Source organism: Microcaecilia unicolor, chromosome 2 (assembly GCF_901765095.1).
Source record: "Microcaecilia unicolor chromosome 2, aMicUni1.1, whole genome shotgun sequence".
Lineage (NCBI taxonomy): Eukaryota > Metazoa > Chordata > Amphibia > Gymnophiona > Siphonopidae > Microcaecilia > Microcaecilia unicolor.
In genome coordinates this window covers 86,899,910-86,919,748 of record NC_044032.1, presented here as the reverse complement: position 1 = coordinate 86,919,748, position 19,839 = coordinate 86,899,910, and the positions used below count along the sequence as shown (strand labels likewise).

At 42.5% G+C, this 19,839-nt stretch overlaps 1 protein-coding gene across 1 annotated transcript in view; it reads left to right on the top strand.

Annotated features, from left to right (window-relative positions):
- The first annotated feature begins 17,305 nt into the window (after positions 1-17,305).
- Positions 17,306-19,839, top strand: part of EMB (embigin) — a 125,569-nt gene continuing 123,035 nt past the window's right edge. The window contains exon 1 of the mRNA XM_030192220.1: positions 17,306-17,512. Coding sequence (XP_030048080.1) covers positions 17,428-17,512 — 85 coding nt within the window. The 5' untranslated portion in view covers positions 17,306-17,427. The remainder of the gene's footprint in view (positions 17,513-19,839) is intronic.

Below are 19,839 nucleotides of genomic sequence, written 5' to 3'. Positions count from 1 at the left end.
CGCGTCGTTTGGGGGGTCATTGCCCCCCCCCAGTCTACGCCTATGCTATCCTCCCATGTCCAGCAACTCTCTCCCCTCCAGTCCCTTCTTCCTTTCTCCCTTGTCCAGCAGCTCTCTCCCTTCCATCCAATCCCCTCCTCCTCTCCATCCCATGTCCAGCAGCTCTCTCCCTTCCCTCTAGTCCCTTCTTCCTCTTCCACCCTTGTCTAGCAGCTCTCCAGCCCCTTCCTCCTCTCCCTCCCATGTCCAGAAGCTCTCCCCCTTCCCTCCAGTCCCTTCTTCCTCTCCCTCCCATGTCCCAGCAGCTTCTCCCTTCCCTCCAGCCCCTTCCTCCTCTCCCTCCCATGTCCAGTAGCTCTCTCCCTTCCCTCCAGTCCCTTCTTCCTCTCCCTCCCATGTCCCAGCAGCTTCTCCCTTCCCTCCAGACCCTTCTTCCTCTCCCTCCCATGTCCCAGTAGCTCTCTCTTCCTTCCCTCAAGTCCCTTCCTCCTCTCCCTCCTATGTCCCAGCAGCTCAGCCACTTTCCCCCCAGGCCCGCGAATCCACATCCTTCCCGCGCTGTCGCAGCCCTTTTGTCCCGCGGAGGTAGCGTTCAGCGTTTCCTTCCTGCTGCCCTGTCTTCTCCCCAGGCTCCGCTGCATCGTCCCTGCAAGTGGAATCGTTTTCCTTTTCGGCCATCGCGCTGCGCTGCCATACACAGGTAGCTTCGCTCCTCCCCCATCGCGTTCATCCGGCCCTAACAGGAAGTGCATCAGAGAGGGCCAGAATGGACGCAGCAGGGGAGGAGCGAAGCTGCCTGTGTGTATGGCAGCGCAGCGCGACGGCTGAAAAGGAAAATGATTCCACTTGCAGGGACGATGCAGCGGAGCCTGGGGAGAAGACAGGGCAGGAAGGAAACGCTGAACGCTGCCTCCGCGGGACAAAAGGGCAGCGACAGCGCACGAAGGTTGTGGATGGGCGGGCCTGGAGGGAAAATGGGTGGGCCTGGGCCCGTCCAGGCCCACCCGTGGCTACGCCCCTGATTCCAAGTCTGACTGTTCAAGGCAATGTCATCAAGACAGGCCCTAGCGTGCTCCTGGAGTCCATCTAACAGATGACCATGCACTGGAACATACCAGGGGGATTTTTTATTCCAAAAGGGAAAGGGAAGGGAATGGGACTTGATATACAACCTGTGGTTTTTTTTTTGCAACTACATTCAAAGCAGTTCACATAGCATATACAGTGAATTCATAAAGGCCAAAATGGTATTGAAGGCTGATTGCTCTTGAGCAGCAGCTGTTAGGGGACTCTGCCAGTACCCTCACCTATGGTTCATCGTGGTCAGGTACTGGGTCCCAGCTAAGTGGTCTAGCAACTTGTCCATTCAGGGCATCGGATAGGCATCAGATACAGTAAATTCATTGAGCCTCCTGTAATCCACACAGAAGCGGATTGTTCCATATTTCTTAGGGACATGAACTACAGGGGAAGCCCAGGGACTATTACACTTCTTTATACCTAGAGCTAGCATCTCATTAACCTGCTTCATTTTCTTCTCCACCTCAGTAGATACTCGAACAGCACTGCTTCAGTGGCTTATGGTTACCAATATCTACATTATGAATGGCAAGTGAGTAATTCCTGGTTTAGTAGAAAATACATCGGCATACTTTTGCAGTACTGCTTCTAGCTGCTGTTTCTGGGAGGGGGCTAATTGCTCTCCTGCTGCAACTTTTTGGGTAAATCCCTTTGGTAATGTTTCTGCTAGGAGATTAGGTATGGGTTCACTAAACGTTGTCTGCTTTCTGTCCAGGGCCTGTTATGGTCAATGGGATCAGTCTCTCTGTACAGTAAGCTCCCTTTACACAGGATACAATATTTACAGGTCTCATCAGTTGGCTGACCAGCCCTCTGCTGCAGGGCTTCCAGGTCAGGGTCAGAATGCTGTGCTTCCTGGAAAGCATGTCTCTGTCCTATATAAGAACATAAGAACAAAAGCATTGCCATACTGGGTGTAATGGAAGTGAATTTTAAAGATTGTTTTTCAACCCTGTCTTGAACAACCAGTGCACTCGGGGTCTGTATTGTTGATTAGAAGTAATTCGGTTTAAAAATGATTGCTTAAGTGTTACCTTAAAGGATTACTTTTCAACCCTGCTTTTGTCCAATAATACACTCTGAAATCTTGTCTTTGACCGAAAGTAACTTTTCTTGTAAACAAGTGTAGAAAAGGCCAGACGAATTTCCTATTTAATATAAAAAGTTTATTCACTTTTTTAGTTTACAAACTGAATACCATCAATTGGGTATGCAGGAAGCATTTCTTGATAAGCAATATACAAGTCAGAATGAATGATTAAAAAAAGCAATGTACAGCGAATAAATCAGAATGCTATAGACAGACAAAGAAATCAGAATGCTATATACAGACAAAGAAATTAGAATGCTTGCTACCTCTTTGTTCCACTCTGTTTTTATATCGTTCTTCTTTGGCATCTGACCAATTCTCTCATACAACATTCCTGTGCAAGTCTCTGAATACCACAACGCTGTTAAAGAACATGCTACATCTGTTTTCCCTTATCCCACAGACTTTCTGGAGCCGTGCCTTTGGCTGATGTGTTTTAATGCCCTTTGCCTCAGGAGATTTAATGTTGAAACAGCCTGTTGTAATCATGGAGCCTTCCACTCCCATCTTTCATACTTTTATTTCATACTTTTATTCAACAAATCCTCCCTTGAGGACTGATTGTTTCAGGCCTCACACATCTGTTTCAGTTCCAGTCTGTTTCCTTACCTCCCTTCTAAATCTCCTCCCCCCTGTTTGTGGCATTCAGTTTCTGCACGCTTTTTCAATATTTTTGGCTGACATCTTAAAGTTCTATTCTGATTTCAGTTACCATTGTCATTTTAAAAGCATCCTGGCACATCCTTGCAAACATGCCAATACACATGGTACACAGCATTAAACAGATTCAACTGTACTAGGGTACAAAATTTATATCTCTTGAGGTATATAATTTATAGGACAGTGAGCTTCATCAAAGGAGAATACATTGTCATTCATTCTTACTTTTCATTAGCTGATGTGGCATTAAAAATTACACAAATTAAAAGCATATTCCAAGGTTATTGAATCAGTTGTTACATACCATTGAGTTAAAGTCTTATTTTCTTGGGCTGTGACATTTACAATCACTGTATTTCCTCCTATAGACCAATTACCTGTTACAACATTGTGCATGTAATTGCACTTTATCAGGGGAATGTGTTCAGTTGTCATACTATTAATCAGACACCAAAATGATGTCTGTGGGTACTTGTCCATAAGCAAGGCTTGCTTATAAATAGTCTCATTTGTCCAATGAAGGTTTCCATCATCCCTTACACAGGTATTATTGGGATAACAGACATGATGCTGAGCTTTATCATTGTAGTCTCAAACATCATAGCTGGCAAGGACAAGGATGATGTCAGTCAGTGGGCACATATGATACAATCAGTCAAATTTAACATCTTGGCCGCTGTAACAAGTCTATTCTCATATGTGCTCATTGTCCATTAACAAACAACAACATCCCAATACCATCATGTTTAGGGACATGATGTTTGTTTATTCTTTGTCCATTTCAATATTATTAGTTCGTCGAATATCTGATAAGTGTATCCAAGAAGTATGACCTTCCAGACAGGCAGCGGTCTGAGTAAGGGCCGTGATAGCAAAAGGCCCTACATACACAGGATCCTTCCACGTTTTATGTGTAAAGTTCTTTCTTAGTACTAGATCACCTACTTTAAAAGCACAAACATCATTAGTAGTCCCTGCCTGTGATACTACATTTGTTCGGATCATATCACTTGTCAGGTTCAACATTGGTTGTAGCTTTTGCCAGTACTGAGCTGTGCTATCAGTACTTGCTGTCTGCATCGGGAAGAAATGACGTCCTGTCTGAATTTGGAATGGGGACAATTTTGTACGCCCATTTGGTTGGGCCCGTATTGTCATTAATGCTAATGGCAATACATCAAGCCATGTATATAATTTTCCCACCATTTCTTTATTGAGAGATTTTAATAAGACTCTCAATTTTGTTTTTAAAATGCCATTGTAGCGCTCCACCAAACCATTGGAGGTGGGGCGATACACTGATACTTTCCTGTGTGTTAAACCCATAATCATTTCCATTTCTTTCAAAACACTGTTATTAAAATGTGTCCCGTTATCAGAAATTATTCTAGACGGACACCCATGGCTTGGCATAATGTGAGTTACCAGGCATTGTACCACCTCATGTGCTGTCTCCCTTTTACATGGAAATGCTTCTATCCACCTTGAAAAAGCATCCACCCAAACTAACAAATACCTTTTTCCCTGCACTGGAACAATCATATCAGTGAAATCAATATACCATTCCTTTGCTGGGCCTTCTGGTATTGGAAGTGTCCCAGGCGATATTTTAGGGCCTCTTTTAGGTATGTTAATATTACATACCATGCAATTCTGCACAACCTGTTGAATCAGGTTATCAATTTTTAAAGTCCAAAATCTTTGCTCAAATTGTTGTTTCATAGTATCTTTGTTCCAATGCATGGTTGCATGCCATCCAGTCAATACCTTAATCACCTGGCTCATTGGCATGCAAGGTAATCCTTCTTCCTCATTAAACCATTCACTTCCCAATTTCATACATCCTTTCTTCAACCATTTTTCACTTTCCTGTCCCTCTGGCTGCCACATTTCAATCTTATCTACATTCGTAAGTGGCCCTTCCTGTGTCTGTCTAGTATTATACAAAATCTTTTCATTTTGCTTAACCACCTCCGTTGCTGCTGCATCAGCCATTGCATTACCTAGTGCCTCAAAGGTTGGCCTTTCAGTGTGGGCCGGGGTCCACACAACTGCAGTTTTTTTACCTTCACGTTCCCTTCTAGCCAAAATTTCAAACAGCAAATTCCAATATGTGTAATGTTGTAAATTTTTACCTGCACTGGTTATCATCCCCCTACGCTGCCATTTTAATATATGATACTGTAGTGAACTTGCAACGTAACCACTATCAGTATATATAGTGACATTTTGAGTCATATCAGTTTGTTGTAAGGCCGTAATAACGGCCAAAAGTTCAGCATGCTGTGCAGTATGGTCAGGAGGGGTTTTATATTGTACTTGCATTATCTTTCTTAGATTCTCATCTACCTGCACGCAGGCAAAGCCTGCAACAGTCCTTTCACAAGCTCCATCTGTAAACCATATTAACCCATCAGACAAGGGTTCAAAAGTAAGACAGTGAAATGTAGGGATTTTTATAGTATCGATCTCACCCTCTAGATCGACAGGAAAAAGCAGATCTATCTTATTTCTTTGTTCTTTAGTTAATGGTATTATTCTTATATCTTGTCCTAAAAGTACTGCTTGATATTTTCCAAATCTAGTGGCTGTCAATGCTGTTTGGCTAGGGCTCAACAGCGTTTTAATCGTGTGGTTGGTATGTATTACAATAGGAACAAAAGGCATTTGTGCTCTCCATTTGCCTACTGCTGCCACAATAGCTGTCAATAACTTTGGTATTTCTTTCATTCCCTTTTCCACATGATTAAAAGAGCCTGACAAAAAAGCTACTGGTGTATTTACTTCATTATTTTGATTAATCATAGCTGCCCAACTGTTTCCCATGTCTTTTACCCACAGATGCACAGGTGATTGGATATCTATTACTGCTAAAGGTCCTGGGGATAACAAATCCCTCACAATCTTAGCCAGCACTATTTTATCCTGCTCTTCCAACACAATTAGTGTATTCTTTGATGTAGCTACGGGCAGTTTCAAATGTTTATAAAGTCTCATTACTTTTTGTGTATAATTTGGTATCCATTGTCTGCAGTAATTTAACATTCCCAAAATAGCACGTAACTGAGTAACAGTTTGCGGTACCGGAGTCTCATTTAAAATAGATATAACTTCCGGTATAATGACCTTATGTTCTGCTGAAACATTTTGTCCTAAAAAGGTGACAGTAGATTGGGCTATAACACATTTTTCCTTGTTACATTTATATCCTAACTCTCCTAATAACAAAAATAATTTTCTAGTCCATTCTAGGCATTCTGCTTCAGTCTCAGCAGACAGTAGAATATCATCTACATAGACAAACAATGACACTGTGTCAGGCAATTTAGTTGTTTTGAGAATACCGATGGACTATCAGTAAAGCCTTGCGGCATCCTAGTCCACCTGTATGCCTCATTCTGTACTATAAATGACGTCAAATCCCTAGACTCTGGATGAAGAGGTATTGAAAAGAATGCATTAGACAAATCAATGACAGTGTTGTGCGCATATATATTCTGGGTGTGCAAAAGGGTAGCGGGGTTTGCACAAATCGGAAATTGATTTTTTGTAACCTCATTTAGCTCTCTTAAATCATGTACTATCCTTACATTGTTTTCCCCTTTCGGGACCGGAAACAATGGGGTATTGTACGGGGATACTGAAGGTTCAATAATACCACATTTCAATAATTTACCAATGTGTTCCAGGGTTTTGGATACTAATTTAGGTCGTATGGGGTAAGGGTCTTGCTTCGGCCCCTGTGCCCCTTCTATTAATTCTATCTTATGGGGTTTTGCATTTACGGCTAGTCCATATGGTGAATCACTTGTACTCCAAATATATTGCGGTAATTCTTCCATAACCTTTACTTTATTTTTATTATTCAACTGCTGGACCATGGTGAGCAAACTTGGTATTTCTTTATTTCCAAAATCTAAACACAGTCCTAATTGAGACAACAAGTCTCTACCACACAAATTTACTGGGCAATCAGGTGCCACTAAGAAGGGTACCACAACCTCCCTTGAACCGTGCGGTTGGCATTCCAGGTGCACCAGAGTCGGTTCCGTTAGCCTTTTTCTTTGTTCTATCCCCGTAAATCCCACTGTTGTTCTATACTGATTTGAAAGCTTAACTCCCTGCGGTTTTGCACATAACACAGAGGTACTCGCCCCTGTATCTATCAAAAATCTCACAGGAGTTCCATATTTTCCAATTGTCAATGTAATAAAGGGTTCCCTTGTGTCTAATCTGAAAATCATTCCCTCTTCCTGACACGGGTCCGCTTCCAGTCAATAGCATTGGTCTGGAGTATTCTGCCAAGTTGGAAAGGCATTTACAGTACCCTGTCTCTGTACTGCAGCCCCTGGTCCCTGTGATTGCGTCGCCGGCTGCTGTATTGCAGTCTGCGGGGCACTCACAGGCATCCCTACTACTTGTGGCATCAATCCTTGCTGCGTCTGCATTTGTACTTGGGGCATTCCTGTATTCTGATAACCTTCTGAGGCATAGTGACCATATTGCTGACAAATCATATTGTTCAGATGTTATTAAAGATTTTAAATCACCTCTTTCATCTATTAGCCCTACACACAGAACTAGCTAGGACTGTGACTAAGTCAAACCAGATGATCTCTTAACACTGCAGGAATCTCACTTAAAAAAGGGTCAAACAAAGTTAAATTGCAAAGACATTCCACATAGAGAACTAGAACTTATTAATTAAACAAAATAACACATATTTTAAAATAAACAGAGATCACCTTATAAGACAAAATCAAACTTATTTAAATCTAATCTAAAACTAATCTTAAACAATCTTTTAAAAGGAACAAAAAAAAGTTTCAGTTCTTCCTGACCTTTCTAACCTGTAGCTTAGCAAACGCCAGACACCGAGAAATCAAAACCAGATGACATTCCTCAACCTTCAGGCTGAACCACAGGCTGCTTTTCCTGTTCTTGCTGTATTTTTTCTACATCTGCATGGAAAAGATTTGCTGCTACAGAAAATAAATTCCAAATTGTAAGATGCTTCTCTAAACTTTTCTTCTGCTTATTTTTATTTTCTTGTAAGTATCTCAGGAGAGATAATAATTTTGGACGATCAAACGATCCATACTGAGACCAGCTCAAAAAAGAATCTTTTGCATCATATTTGACCCATTTCTCATGTACTTTTTCAATCTGTTTTTTTTCTAACGGGAATAATTCTATGACATGCTGCAAAGGGGTGCATTTTTTTTGACTATCTACATCTAAATACAAAGTAAATACAGGAGTTTCTTTCTTCTCTGCCCCTTTCCCTTCCATTTTATTCTGACTATTAAAATTTCTCCTATAAAGCCACAATCTACAAAAATATACTAATACACTTAAACAAAGAAAATATACAAAAAAGAAAACTACAAAGCTAAACAAATATACCACTAATAAGTCCACAATGTAAGCTTACTCACGCGTCTTCTTATTCTCTTTTTAGCAAGCCCAGGAGTCGTCACCCGTATGTCCACGTCAGTAGGTTGATCACTCCCAAATCAGTAGTACACAGAAATCAGGCTTAAACAACGCTTGCTCTCTCCTGTAAAAAACTTCGTTAACAACAAACACTTAATTTGTCATTCGTCTCGCCTTCTCTTTTCCGTGTGCGGCATAAATCTTCTGTCCTGCCGCGGTCGCCACTTTTGTAGAAAAGGCCAGACGAATTTCCTATTTAATATAAAAAGTTTATTCACTTTTTTAGTTTACAAACTGAATACCATCAATTGGGTATGCAGGAAGCATTTCTTGATAAGCAATATACAAGTCAGAATGAATGATTAAAAAAAGCAATGTACAGCGAATAAATCAGAATGCTATAGACAGACAAAGAAATCAGAATGCTATATACAGACAAAGAAATTAGAATGCTTGCTACCTCTTTGTTCCACTCTGTTTTTATATCGTTCTTCTTTGGCATCTGACCAATTCTCTCATACAACATTCCTGTGCAAGTCTCTGAATACCACAACGCTGTTAAAGAACATGCTACATCTGTTTTCCCTTATCCCACAGACTTTCTGGAGCCGTGCCTTTGGCTGATGTGTTTTAATGCCCTTTGCCTCAGGAGATTTAATGTTGAAACAGCCTGTTGTAATCATGGAGCCTTCCACTCCCATCTTTCATACTTTTATTTCATACTTTTATTCAACACAAGTTGGGATCCAAAAGATAAGACACAGCTCTAACTAATTTGGTATGCAAAGGGGAGGATGGCACTTATTTCCCAGGCCCAGCTTGGCCACCTGGACTTGGGAAAGCATGTGACCACGGTAAGCATTCTGTGATTTTCCAAAGAAGCTTTCTGTAACTTTCGTTAGCTCTGGACATGGGCTCAGAGCTTAATAAAAAAGGAGGGCTTATCACAGTAAGGTGGGGTTCATCTGTGAGTAACGTACGGACTGCGCAGAAGGTTTGTTCCTGGTCCAAAGCTCCTAGCTCTCACTGTGTTAACCAGCCCCCCCCCCCCCCCCAGCTGTTGATAAGAGCCTGGATTATGGAAAACAGTGATGATTGTATGCATAGTGTAATTAGTGTTTCTTTCCTGGTCTAAGAACTCTTTGCATTGCTTAGATGTAGAGACCAGTGATGTAATGAATATATATATATATATATATATATATATATATATATATATATATATATATATATATATATATATATATATATATATATATAATATCTTAATCATTGTAGAATTTAGCTTCCCTAATAAAGGTTTCATTTACTTGTCACAAATCCAAAAGAATCCATGGTAATTATTGAGCAGTCTGTGTTAGTGAGGCAGGCTGTAAATCCATAGCAGTTCACTGGGACAGACCTAAGGTCCATCAAGCCCAGTATCATGTTTCCAACAGTGGGCAATCCAGATTACAAGTACCTGGCAAGATCTCAAAACAGTACAAATTTAATCACCTCACTGGTCATTCCGATTTCCATATCATTTATAAATATGTTAAATAGCATTGGTCCCAATATAGATCCCTGTGGCACTCTACTGTTCACCCTCCTCCATTGAGAGAAATGACCATTTAACCCTACCCTCTGTTTTCTGTCCAATAACCAATTCCTAATCCACACCAGAACCTTGCCTCCTATCCCAAGACTCTTTAATTTTCTTAGGAGTCTCTCATGAGGGACTTTATCAAAAGCTTTCTGAAAATCTAGATACACTACATCAACTGGCTCATCTTTATTCACATGTTTATTCATGCCTTCAATGAAATTAAGCAAATTGGTGAGGCAAGACTTCTTAGGTTATATTAATTCAGATCAGGTCCTTAGGATGGATCCCACCAAGCTGTCTGTCTTCTTGATTGGCCTTGTCACCAAGGGCGTAAACCACTGCAATGTTTCTTAGGCTTTGCAAATTATTATCACCAATTTATCCAGACTTGCTCCTCTGTAGCGGTTCCGCTCACTACCCTTACCAGCAAGGAGGCTAATACCCAGGAGTGGCCTAAGCAGTGACGTAGCTATGGGGGGCCACGAGGGCATGAGCTCCCAAAATTGGCTCTGGGGCTCCTGGTTTGTCTGACGGGGGTCTCCAACCCCTACCCACTGAAGTATTTGTCCCGCACTGGTCTGGCTGCATTGCCTACTGATCTGCTATGGATTTACAGCCTGTCTTACCAATACAGACTGCTCAATGATTACCGTGGATTCTTTTGGATTCGTAATGAGTAATGAAACCTTTATTAGAGAAAGCTAGATTCTATCTCTCTCTCTCTCTATATATATATATATAATGGTTGGCACATATACAATAATCAGCTCTATAAACATAATGGTTACATCACTGATTATTACATCACTGGCCTCTACATCTAAGCAATGCAAAGAGTTCTTAGACCAGGAAAAGTACATCACTGGTCTCTACATCTAAGCAAATGCAAAGAGTTCTTTAGACCAGGAAAGGAGCAAACACAATGATTATAAACAATCATTGCATCACTGGTCTTTGCATCTATTAGACCATGAAAAGAAACAATACATTATATACATACAATCATCACTGGTCAGGAAATTCAGGCTCTTATCATCAGCTGGGGAAGCCAGGTCCAGCGAGAGCTTGAAGTCTGAACACAGGAACGGATCTCATGATCTCTGCTTCTGCACAGCACGTCTGCTTGCAGATGACCTCAAAGTTTTCGCTGCAGCATGACCTCCTTTATAGAGAGCTAAAACTTGTTTCTAGGGCAGAGGAAAATTACCAGAATGAACAGGAAGATGCAGTCACATGCTCTCGGCTTCAGACAACAAAAACCACTGGCCAGCTGGTTTTCCTCCTGAACCTCAAGCACATCCTGCATCCCCCCCCCCCCCCCCCCCCCCCCTGCACAAGCTAGCTTCAGGGACATTGCAGCCTGTTGTTTTTGTATTTACAAGAAAAGTTACTTTTAGTCTTTTAAATCATTCAATCATTTTTAAACAGAATTACTTCTAATATATAATACAGACCCCAAGTTCACTGCTTGTTCAGGACAGGGCTGAAAAACAATCTTTCAAATTCTATTCCATTACACCTACTTTGCTCTTCACAGTCGCACTGTGCATGATCATTTTCACACATGCTCAGTTTCATTAAAATGAGCATGCATGGCGTGACTGAGAATAGAGCAGGGCTGGCAATGCAAGACCAGTGTGGGACAAACGCTTCAGCTGGTGGGGGTTGGGGATCCCTGCCAGCCAAGGTATCATCATGCGGCGGGGTGGTGCGAGGGGGGGACGGCGGGGAGGTGGACAAAAATGTGCCCCTCCCACCTTTGGGCTCTGGCCCCCCTCTTTGTCGAGGTATGGCTACGTCCCTGGGCCTGAGGCACTTCAAGCGTTCGAGCAGCTGAAGAATGCATTTACCTCAGTACCTATACTCCAGCATCCTAATCCTAACAAGCCTTTCTATGTGGAGGTAGATGTTTCCTCCATTGGGGCCAGGGCTATTCTCTGTCAGGCTGACAATGTGGCAAGATGTTACCTTGCACCTTCTTCTCCAGGAAAGTTTTCCCAGCTGAGAGGAACTATGCCATAGGCGACCAGGAATTAATAGCCATCAAGATGGCTTTGGAGGAACTGTCATAAGTAATTGAATCCAGTGTTACAGTAATATATATATATATATATATATATATATATATATATATATATATATATATATATATATATATATATATATACTGCTAATCTAAGCAAGGTGGAGACCTCAATATACCCGGACACTAATAAAGTTTTTCACGTCTTTAACTGGGGTTGTGTGTAATCATCATTGGTCTCACTTCCTTGAAAAACAATTTGTTGGAATTTTTTTGAGATCCTAAATCCTCTTAAATCTTATTTCTTCATTTCTTTTGTGCATTTCATTTTCTTTTTTTTTTTGTACCTTTATTTAACTTATTTTTTGTATATACAGTAGTTAAAAAATGTTGAGCACTTAACTGTGGCTCGACGGTGGCCAAACCCATTTCACTTTCATTGCTTCCTCAGGAGCCGTGCATCAACTTTCTTAAAATGTCAAAAAGGATGGTGTCACACATTCAAGTGATCACCTGCAGAATGAATATATATCTGTGACTTCTTACAAAAACTAAAACATAAACTGGTATACAATCCTCACTCTGAATTTTATAATTTTTCAAACATTACTTAGCATTTCAACCCTTATATCTTGATTTACATAACATAATTCTTAGCGCGGCTTGCTAGCACAGCATTCTTAGCTACTGATCAAAAATTAGCTAATCAAGCTAATGTTACTTGTTTTAACCTTACATCAGTTAAAGTTTGATTAACGGTAAAGCTACATTATTGTTTCACAAGTCACTAAGCTGCATTTCTTAAAACTTTCCTGCAGACTGATATATCAATTGCCTGTAGCAAAAACACTAAACTTAAACTGATGTACAATACTCCCTCTAGATTGTATTATTTTTCAAACATTACTTGACATTTCTGCTTTTGTAACTAAACTCACATTGCATCTTTCTCAGCGCAACTTTTCAGCACGACCTTCTCTGCTGCTGATCAGTAAATGTCAAGACAAGCTGTTACTGCTTCTTTTAACCTGACGTCAGTTACATTTTCACCAATAGTAAAGCTGCATTTTTTAGCAAATCACTACACTGCATTTTTTGAAACTTCCAATCAATAGATACTGTCATCATGATTGAGAACATATCCTATATTGTTCAGTCCTACCAAATGCTCAGCTACATGATTAATTAAACACCTTAGATAACTTTTTTACATTATTTGCCTGAAACCTAAGCCTATCAATAAAGTAGAAAGAATCATTAATTAACAGAAAAATGCACGCCATTCAAATAGATTGTTTAAACCAGTTGGTTCCAATGTGTTTAACTGATGGATCCATTTCTGCTCTTGTTGTAAGAGTAACCTTGCACGGTCTCCACCTCTGACATTTAATCTGACTAACAGGCTTATTTGTGAAAGAGAAGGGCGCACATCTTTCAACATAAATTGCAAGATGGACGTCCTTCTCACAAGGTCGCCCAAATCGGCATAATTGAAAGCTGATTTTGGGCGTCCTCAACTGCTTTCCATCGCGGGGATGACCAAAGTTCACGGGAGCGTGTCGGAGGCATAGTGAAGGCGGGACTGGGGCATGCCTAACATATGGGCGTCCTCGACCGATAATGGAAAAAAGAAGGCTGTCCCTGACGAGTACTTGGACGACTTTGCCTGGTCCTTTTTTCTTATGACCAAGCCACAAAAATGTGCCCTAAATTACCAGATGACCACTGGAGGGAATCGGAGATGACCTCCCCTTACTCGCCCAGTGGTCACTAACCCCCTCCCACCCTCAAAAACAAATTTTAAAAATATTTTTTCCAGCCTCTATGCCAGCCTCAAATATCATACTCAGGTCCATTGCAGCAGTATGCAGGTCCCTGGAGCAGTTTTAGTGAGTGCAGTGCACTTCAGGCAGGCGGAACCAGGACCACCCCTCTACCTGTTACACTTGTGGTAGTAAATGTGAGCCCTTCAAAACCAACCAGAAACCCACTGTACCCACATGTAGGTACCCCCCTTTACCCCTTAGGGCTATGGTAGTGGTGTACAGTTGTGGGGAGTAGGTTTTGGGGGGGGGGTTGGGGGTCTCAGCACCCAAGGTAAGGTGCACCTGGGATCAATTTCTGAAGTTCACTGCAGTGCCCCCTAGGGTGCCCGGTTGATGTCTTGGCATGTGAGGTGGACCAGTGCACTACAAATGCTAGTTCCTCCCATGACTAAATGGCTTGGATTTGGTCGTTTCTGAGATGGGCGTCTTCGGTTTCCATTATGGCCGAAAATCAGGGACGACCATCTCTAAGGACGACCATCTCTAAGGTTGACCTAAATTTCGCGATTTGGGCGTCCCCGACCGTATTATCGAAATGAAAGATGGACGCCCATCTTGTTTCGATAATACGGGTTTCCCCGCCCGTTCACTGGGACATCCTGTGAGGACATCCTCAGGAAAACTTGGGCGCCCCTTTTGATTATGCCCCTCTAATTCAATTATGAAACATTTTAAATGATCAAAAGTATGGCCCAATTCCTTGCAGTGGGTGACTAATGGTGCTTCCACCCGATTCCTCTTGAGGTTACTTCAATGTTAATTTGTCTAGTTTTAAGTCTTCGTATTGTCTTTCCTATATACAGTTTTTTTACATGGGCAAAAAATTATATATACTGCGTGTGTAGTATCACAATTGCTGAAATGTTTTAACTGGTAAGTTTTATTGTCTTGTGGGTTAACAAAAGATTTTAACTGTAGAGTTATTTCGCAATTTTTGCACTTGCCACACTTGTAGTGGCCATATGGAATGTTGGTTATTCTTGTGAACGAGGGTTTTAGATTTGAAGGGCTTAAGATTTCTTTTAAATTTCTTCCTTGTGCCACAGTCCTCCATCTATTTTTACTTTTCAACTTTCTCTCACCCAATTCCCATCTATTTCCTTCGCTTCCTCCTGATCCCTTCTATTTTTCCTCTACTCCCCATTACTGCATTTGTACCCTCTTTACATATTATCCTCATCTCGTTTATCTCCTTGACAATCCGCTATGACCTTTCCCTTATGGTTTTCCCATTCCCAGTTTCTCACCTCCCTCCACCCCCCATTTGTTGGCCAGCATTCCTTCCTCTCTCTTCTCTCCCTCCCTGTTGTCCAGTATTCTTCCCCTCTCTTCCCTCCCTGATCCTGTGGTCCAACATCTTTCTCCCTCACCCACACCTTCCGGTCCATCATTTCTCTTTTTCCCCTCCACCCCCATGGATCCATCATTTCTTCCCTCATTCCCCTCAGGTCCATAAGTTCTCTCCCCTCTGCCCCTCCACTCCATGGCTTCTCCCCCCTCCAGTCTACCTCTTCTCCCCCCCCCCCTTTGCCCCTCCGGTCCATGACTTATACCCCCTCCAGTCCATCACTTCTCCCTCCCCTTTGCTCCTCCAGTCTGTGGCTTCTCTCCCCTCTTCCCATGGCTTTTCTATCTTTCTTCTCGAACCCCCCTCCACTCCCCAGGTCCAGTATTTTTCTCTTTCTTCTCTACCCCTCCCATAGGTCCAGCATTATTTTTTTCTTCTTTCCCTTCCTTTCCCTTCACCTCCTTATGATTCCAGGATTTGTCTCTTTCTTCCCTTCCTCCCCCAGGTAAACCTCTCTCATTCTCTCCCCCCTGAGTCTACCTTAAATTGCAAACTGCGTCTTCAAGGAGGTTCCCAGGCTGCTTGGAGCCTGCTTGGAGCCTCTCCTACCCCCTTCTGATGCAACTTCCTGTTTATGCGGGGGTGGGCGGACCAGGGCAGAAGAGATGCTCCATGCAGCAGCTGTGAATTACTGCAGCTAACAGAATGATTAAATATTTTGACACCCACCAGACAGGACTTAACAAAGATCTGGGTTTTTTAGCCCATTATAAACCATAAAATTCTACTGCTTTGTCACCCTTTTATCACCATGCATATCTCTCTGTCCTTCATCCACCCAGCCCTCCCTGTCTCTCATCTAACCCACCCCACCCTCTTCCTGTTAGACTGTCACTGAAATGCTTTGATATTTCACTTATATATACTGTTATTTATTGACATTTGCTTATTTCTGATCTGATGACGAAGGGCTACCTTTGAAAGCTAATCAAAAATGTATTTAGTTCAATAAAAAAGATATCATCTTATTTTCTTTTCCATGTTTTATTTTATTCTATTTCTATTGATTACCTTTAAAAGTGGACTAACATTGCTACCACATCTCTCTGCAGCGAACAGGGAATTTCCTTCCAAGACATGGTATAAGGTGGGGGGGGGGGGGGGGCAGTAAGGGAGGAGAGCAAGACACAGAGAGAAATGTGGCACTGGTCCCCCTGCTGCTCAGTTGCTTGAACAGTCAGTCTGCTTCTGGCTGCAGCACACCTGGGAACCAGCTGTGGCACACTGGTTGAAAAACACTGTTCTAATGGGGTACATCTTAGGAACTCCAGAGGGAAGCTCTTTTGCACAATGCAAGTTTTAAGGATGAGCGTTAGCAATAAATTTGAGAGACTGATATCATCCTCTACATGCCCTGGCTTAGCAGTGAGTTCATTATTTCCATAATAACCTCCGCTCTCAAGACAAATCCCTCCTTTCAGTACCCTTTTCCACCACCTCCAACTCCAGGCTCCGCCCTTTCTGTCTCGCCTCACCCCATGCCTGGAACAAACTCCCTGAGCCCATACGCCGTGCCCCCTCCCTACCCATCTTCAAATCAATGCTCAAAGCCCACCTCTTCAATGTCGCCTTCGGCACCTAATCACTACACCTCTTCTCAGGAAATCTTAACTACCCCAACTTGACATTTCGTCCTTTAAACTGTAAGCTCTTCTGAGCAGGGACCGTCCTTAATTGTTAATTTGTACAGCGCTGCGTAACCCTAGTAGTGCTCTAGAAATGTTAAGTAGTAGTAGTAGTAGTAGTAATATTATGGCAAAAGTAACCCATTTGGAGAAATTGCCCCCTGGAGAAAGTACACGGCAGTATTTATTGCCAATTTACAGACAAGAAAAGGCACAGAGGTTACATGCTTAATCCTTCCTTTCACACTATCTCCAGGAAAATTTCAGTACTCTACATACTGTACAAAATTGTCCATAAATCTAAAAGAGCAAACCTTTGTATACGCTTCTAAGAATGTTTGACATTGGGAAACCATGAAAATAATCCCTTACTTAAATAAGTAAGGTTTATCCACTAGGCAGCAGGGATAAAATGTATTAAGCAGTAATTTCACTTGAATATGAACACCTAAAACACAATAAACTCATTCACGCAGAGCAAAGGTTTCTGCCCCCCTCTGAACTTCACCTACGCGGGCGCAGGGCACGAGAAGAGGCTGCAGTCCTTGAATTATTGATGGGACGCAGCAGCCTGATTGACGTCAGTTAGGTAGCACGCGAGGCTTTGTGTGCCGCAGGAGGCCTGAGGTAGTGGCCGCGTAGCTACTGAGTCACACAGGAAGCCGGTGCAGAGCGCACGCGGCCAGCAAGCCGGCTGGGTGCTCCTGGAGGTGCAGCTAGGCGCTCGCACGCTCCCCATCTTAGCATTAGCATGTGTCTGTCACACAGCGCACCGCTGCTCCTGCTGCTTGTCTCTCTGGTGGCTCGCGGCCGGGCGAACTCGGACAACACAGCAGGTAAGTAACTGCGAGCGTCCGCTCTTCCCTTTTCCCCTGTGTGTGTGTGTGCGTGTCTCCCTGCTTTTTTCTTCTCCCTTTGTCCTGTCTGTCCTTGAATGTGCTCGAGTGGGGAGGGGTGCTCAGTTGCGCTCTTCCTGATGCAATAGTGGAAGAACCGGCTGTTCCGACAGTCTCCAACTAGTACCGGGCGGCTCAATTCCTCGCCAGGACGACGAGGTCTATGGAAGTGTCCTAGGATAAATTACATCATGTATTTTAATTTTAGAGCAGGAAAAAAATGTTTTCGTCTAAGCTTTCGTTGGTTTCTGGGTGTACAGGTAACAGGGTGACTAAAAGATTGAGAAGTACTGCCGAACGGCATTATGATGCCGTAGCCGTCTAGTAGTGGTAACAGCATCCAGCCTTGGCGTGCAGCTGCACTTTTCAGGGTCATTTCTAAACCCTGCTATACTGCAGAGCACACGTGCGCTGCTCATCTTTGCTTTCTGAAAAACTACAGTCATAAATGTGCTCTATAATCAGATCAGTGCAAACCAGCAATCCATCCCATATCTGTTTTGTTTGAAAATACACCATATTTCAACTAATATATTTATCCATCAATTTTAAGTGATGCTAAAAGCAGAGAATGGTGTATCTATGTATACTTTTATATCTACACTACAGACAAAGGTAGATAGATATAAACTGCATACTTACCGTACTTACACATATGGATGGATTTTGTTGTTGTTTGTTTTATTCTATCATTTTTTGAATTATGGGTACCAGTCCTGGTCATTATTCATTATGCTCTTGGTGTATAAACAGTAGACACAATCTATGTTGTATTTTGATAACCCATGCGCAGATACAGTAGAAGAGAAGAGCACTTAGGCAGTCACAGCAAAGTGGAGAAAAAAGCCTCAGTATAGCCACCCAGCCAACCAAAGTTATAAGGTATAGGCACGGCTCACCATCACAGGACTGAAAAAAAACTCCACTTCTACAGAGTGCTCAAAGTGCTTCCAAACATTCAGCAAAGAATCAAAACACATGCGTATCACACAGGAAATCAAAAATACAGTCACCATTTAAACTAGGTCTGTGCCGGGGCTGGTGGTTGGGCTGCGGGGATAGTGCTGGGCAGACTTATTATACGGTCTGTGCCAGAGCTGGTGGTGGGAGGCAGGACTGGTAGTTGGGAGGCGGGGATAGTGCTGGGCAGATTTATAGGGTCTGTGCCAGAGCTGGTGGTTGGGAGGCGGGGATAGGGCTGGCCAGACTTATACGGTCTGTGCACTGAAGAGGACAGTACAAATAAAAAAAAGTAGCACATATGAATTTATCTTCTTGGGCAGACTGGATGGACTGTGCAGGTCTTTTTCTGCCGTCATCTACTATGTTTAAACGGCTTCTAACATGCTGGGCACACATTATCCTTCACTTATCTTCTCATCCAGTGTAGAGTATAGCCAGCATGTAGACCATCCACAGATCCAGATACTCCAAGATAAGTAGGCACACATTTTTACACCAGCTCTGTCCCCCTAATTCTATAAAAGTCGCCAAAAATTGTGTGCCTAAATTTGGGTGCATGCCTAATTTCCATGGGCAATTTAATTGAATAACGAGGTAATCAGTGCCAATAATTGGCTTTTTAACAAGCAATTATTGGCACTGATTTAATTAGATTTAATTGGAACTTATGCACATAAATTTAGGCACGGGATGGACGCCTAAATTTTACACGTGAGTAAAAGTGGGGTGTGGCAACGGGAGGGTCGTGGGTGGAACGGGGACGTTCCTAGCATTTATGCATGTTGTTATAGAATACGGGGGGATAAGTGCCTAATTTAGGCGTATACATTTGCACCATGTTTCAGTTGGTGCAAATAGCTGCGTCTAGAGTTAAGCATGAGTCCCAGGCTTAAGTGCTCTTTTTTTTTTTGTTACATTTGTACCCCGCGCTTTCCCACTCATGGCAGGCTCAATGTGGCTTACATGGGGCAATGGAGGTTTAAGTGACTTGCCCAGAGTCACAAGGAGCTGCCTGTGCCTGAAGTGGGAATCAAACTCAGTTCCCCAGGACCAAAGTCCACCACCCTAACCACTAGGCCACTCCTCCGTACCTAACTTTAAGCGCAGCTTATAGAATTGCGCTTTTTTCAGTGCCTTATATAGAATTCACCCCTGTATGTGGCATTAAGATAGGTGCTTAAGTGCTTATACTGGCCTTAAGATCCACAGTGCTTGCATTTATGTAACAGATACATGCCATGACTTCTGTTTCTGCTTCTTATACCTGTACTGTATACACTGAGCAATTTTATAACAGCATAATT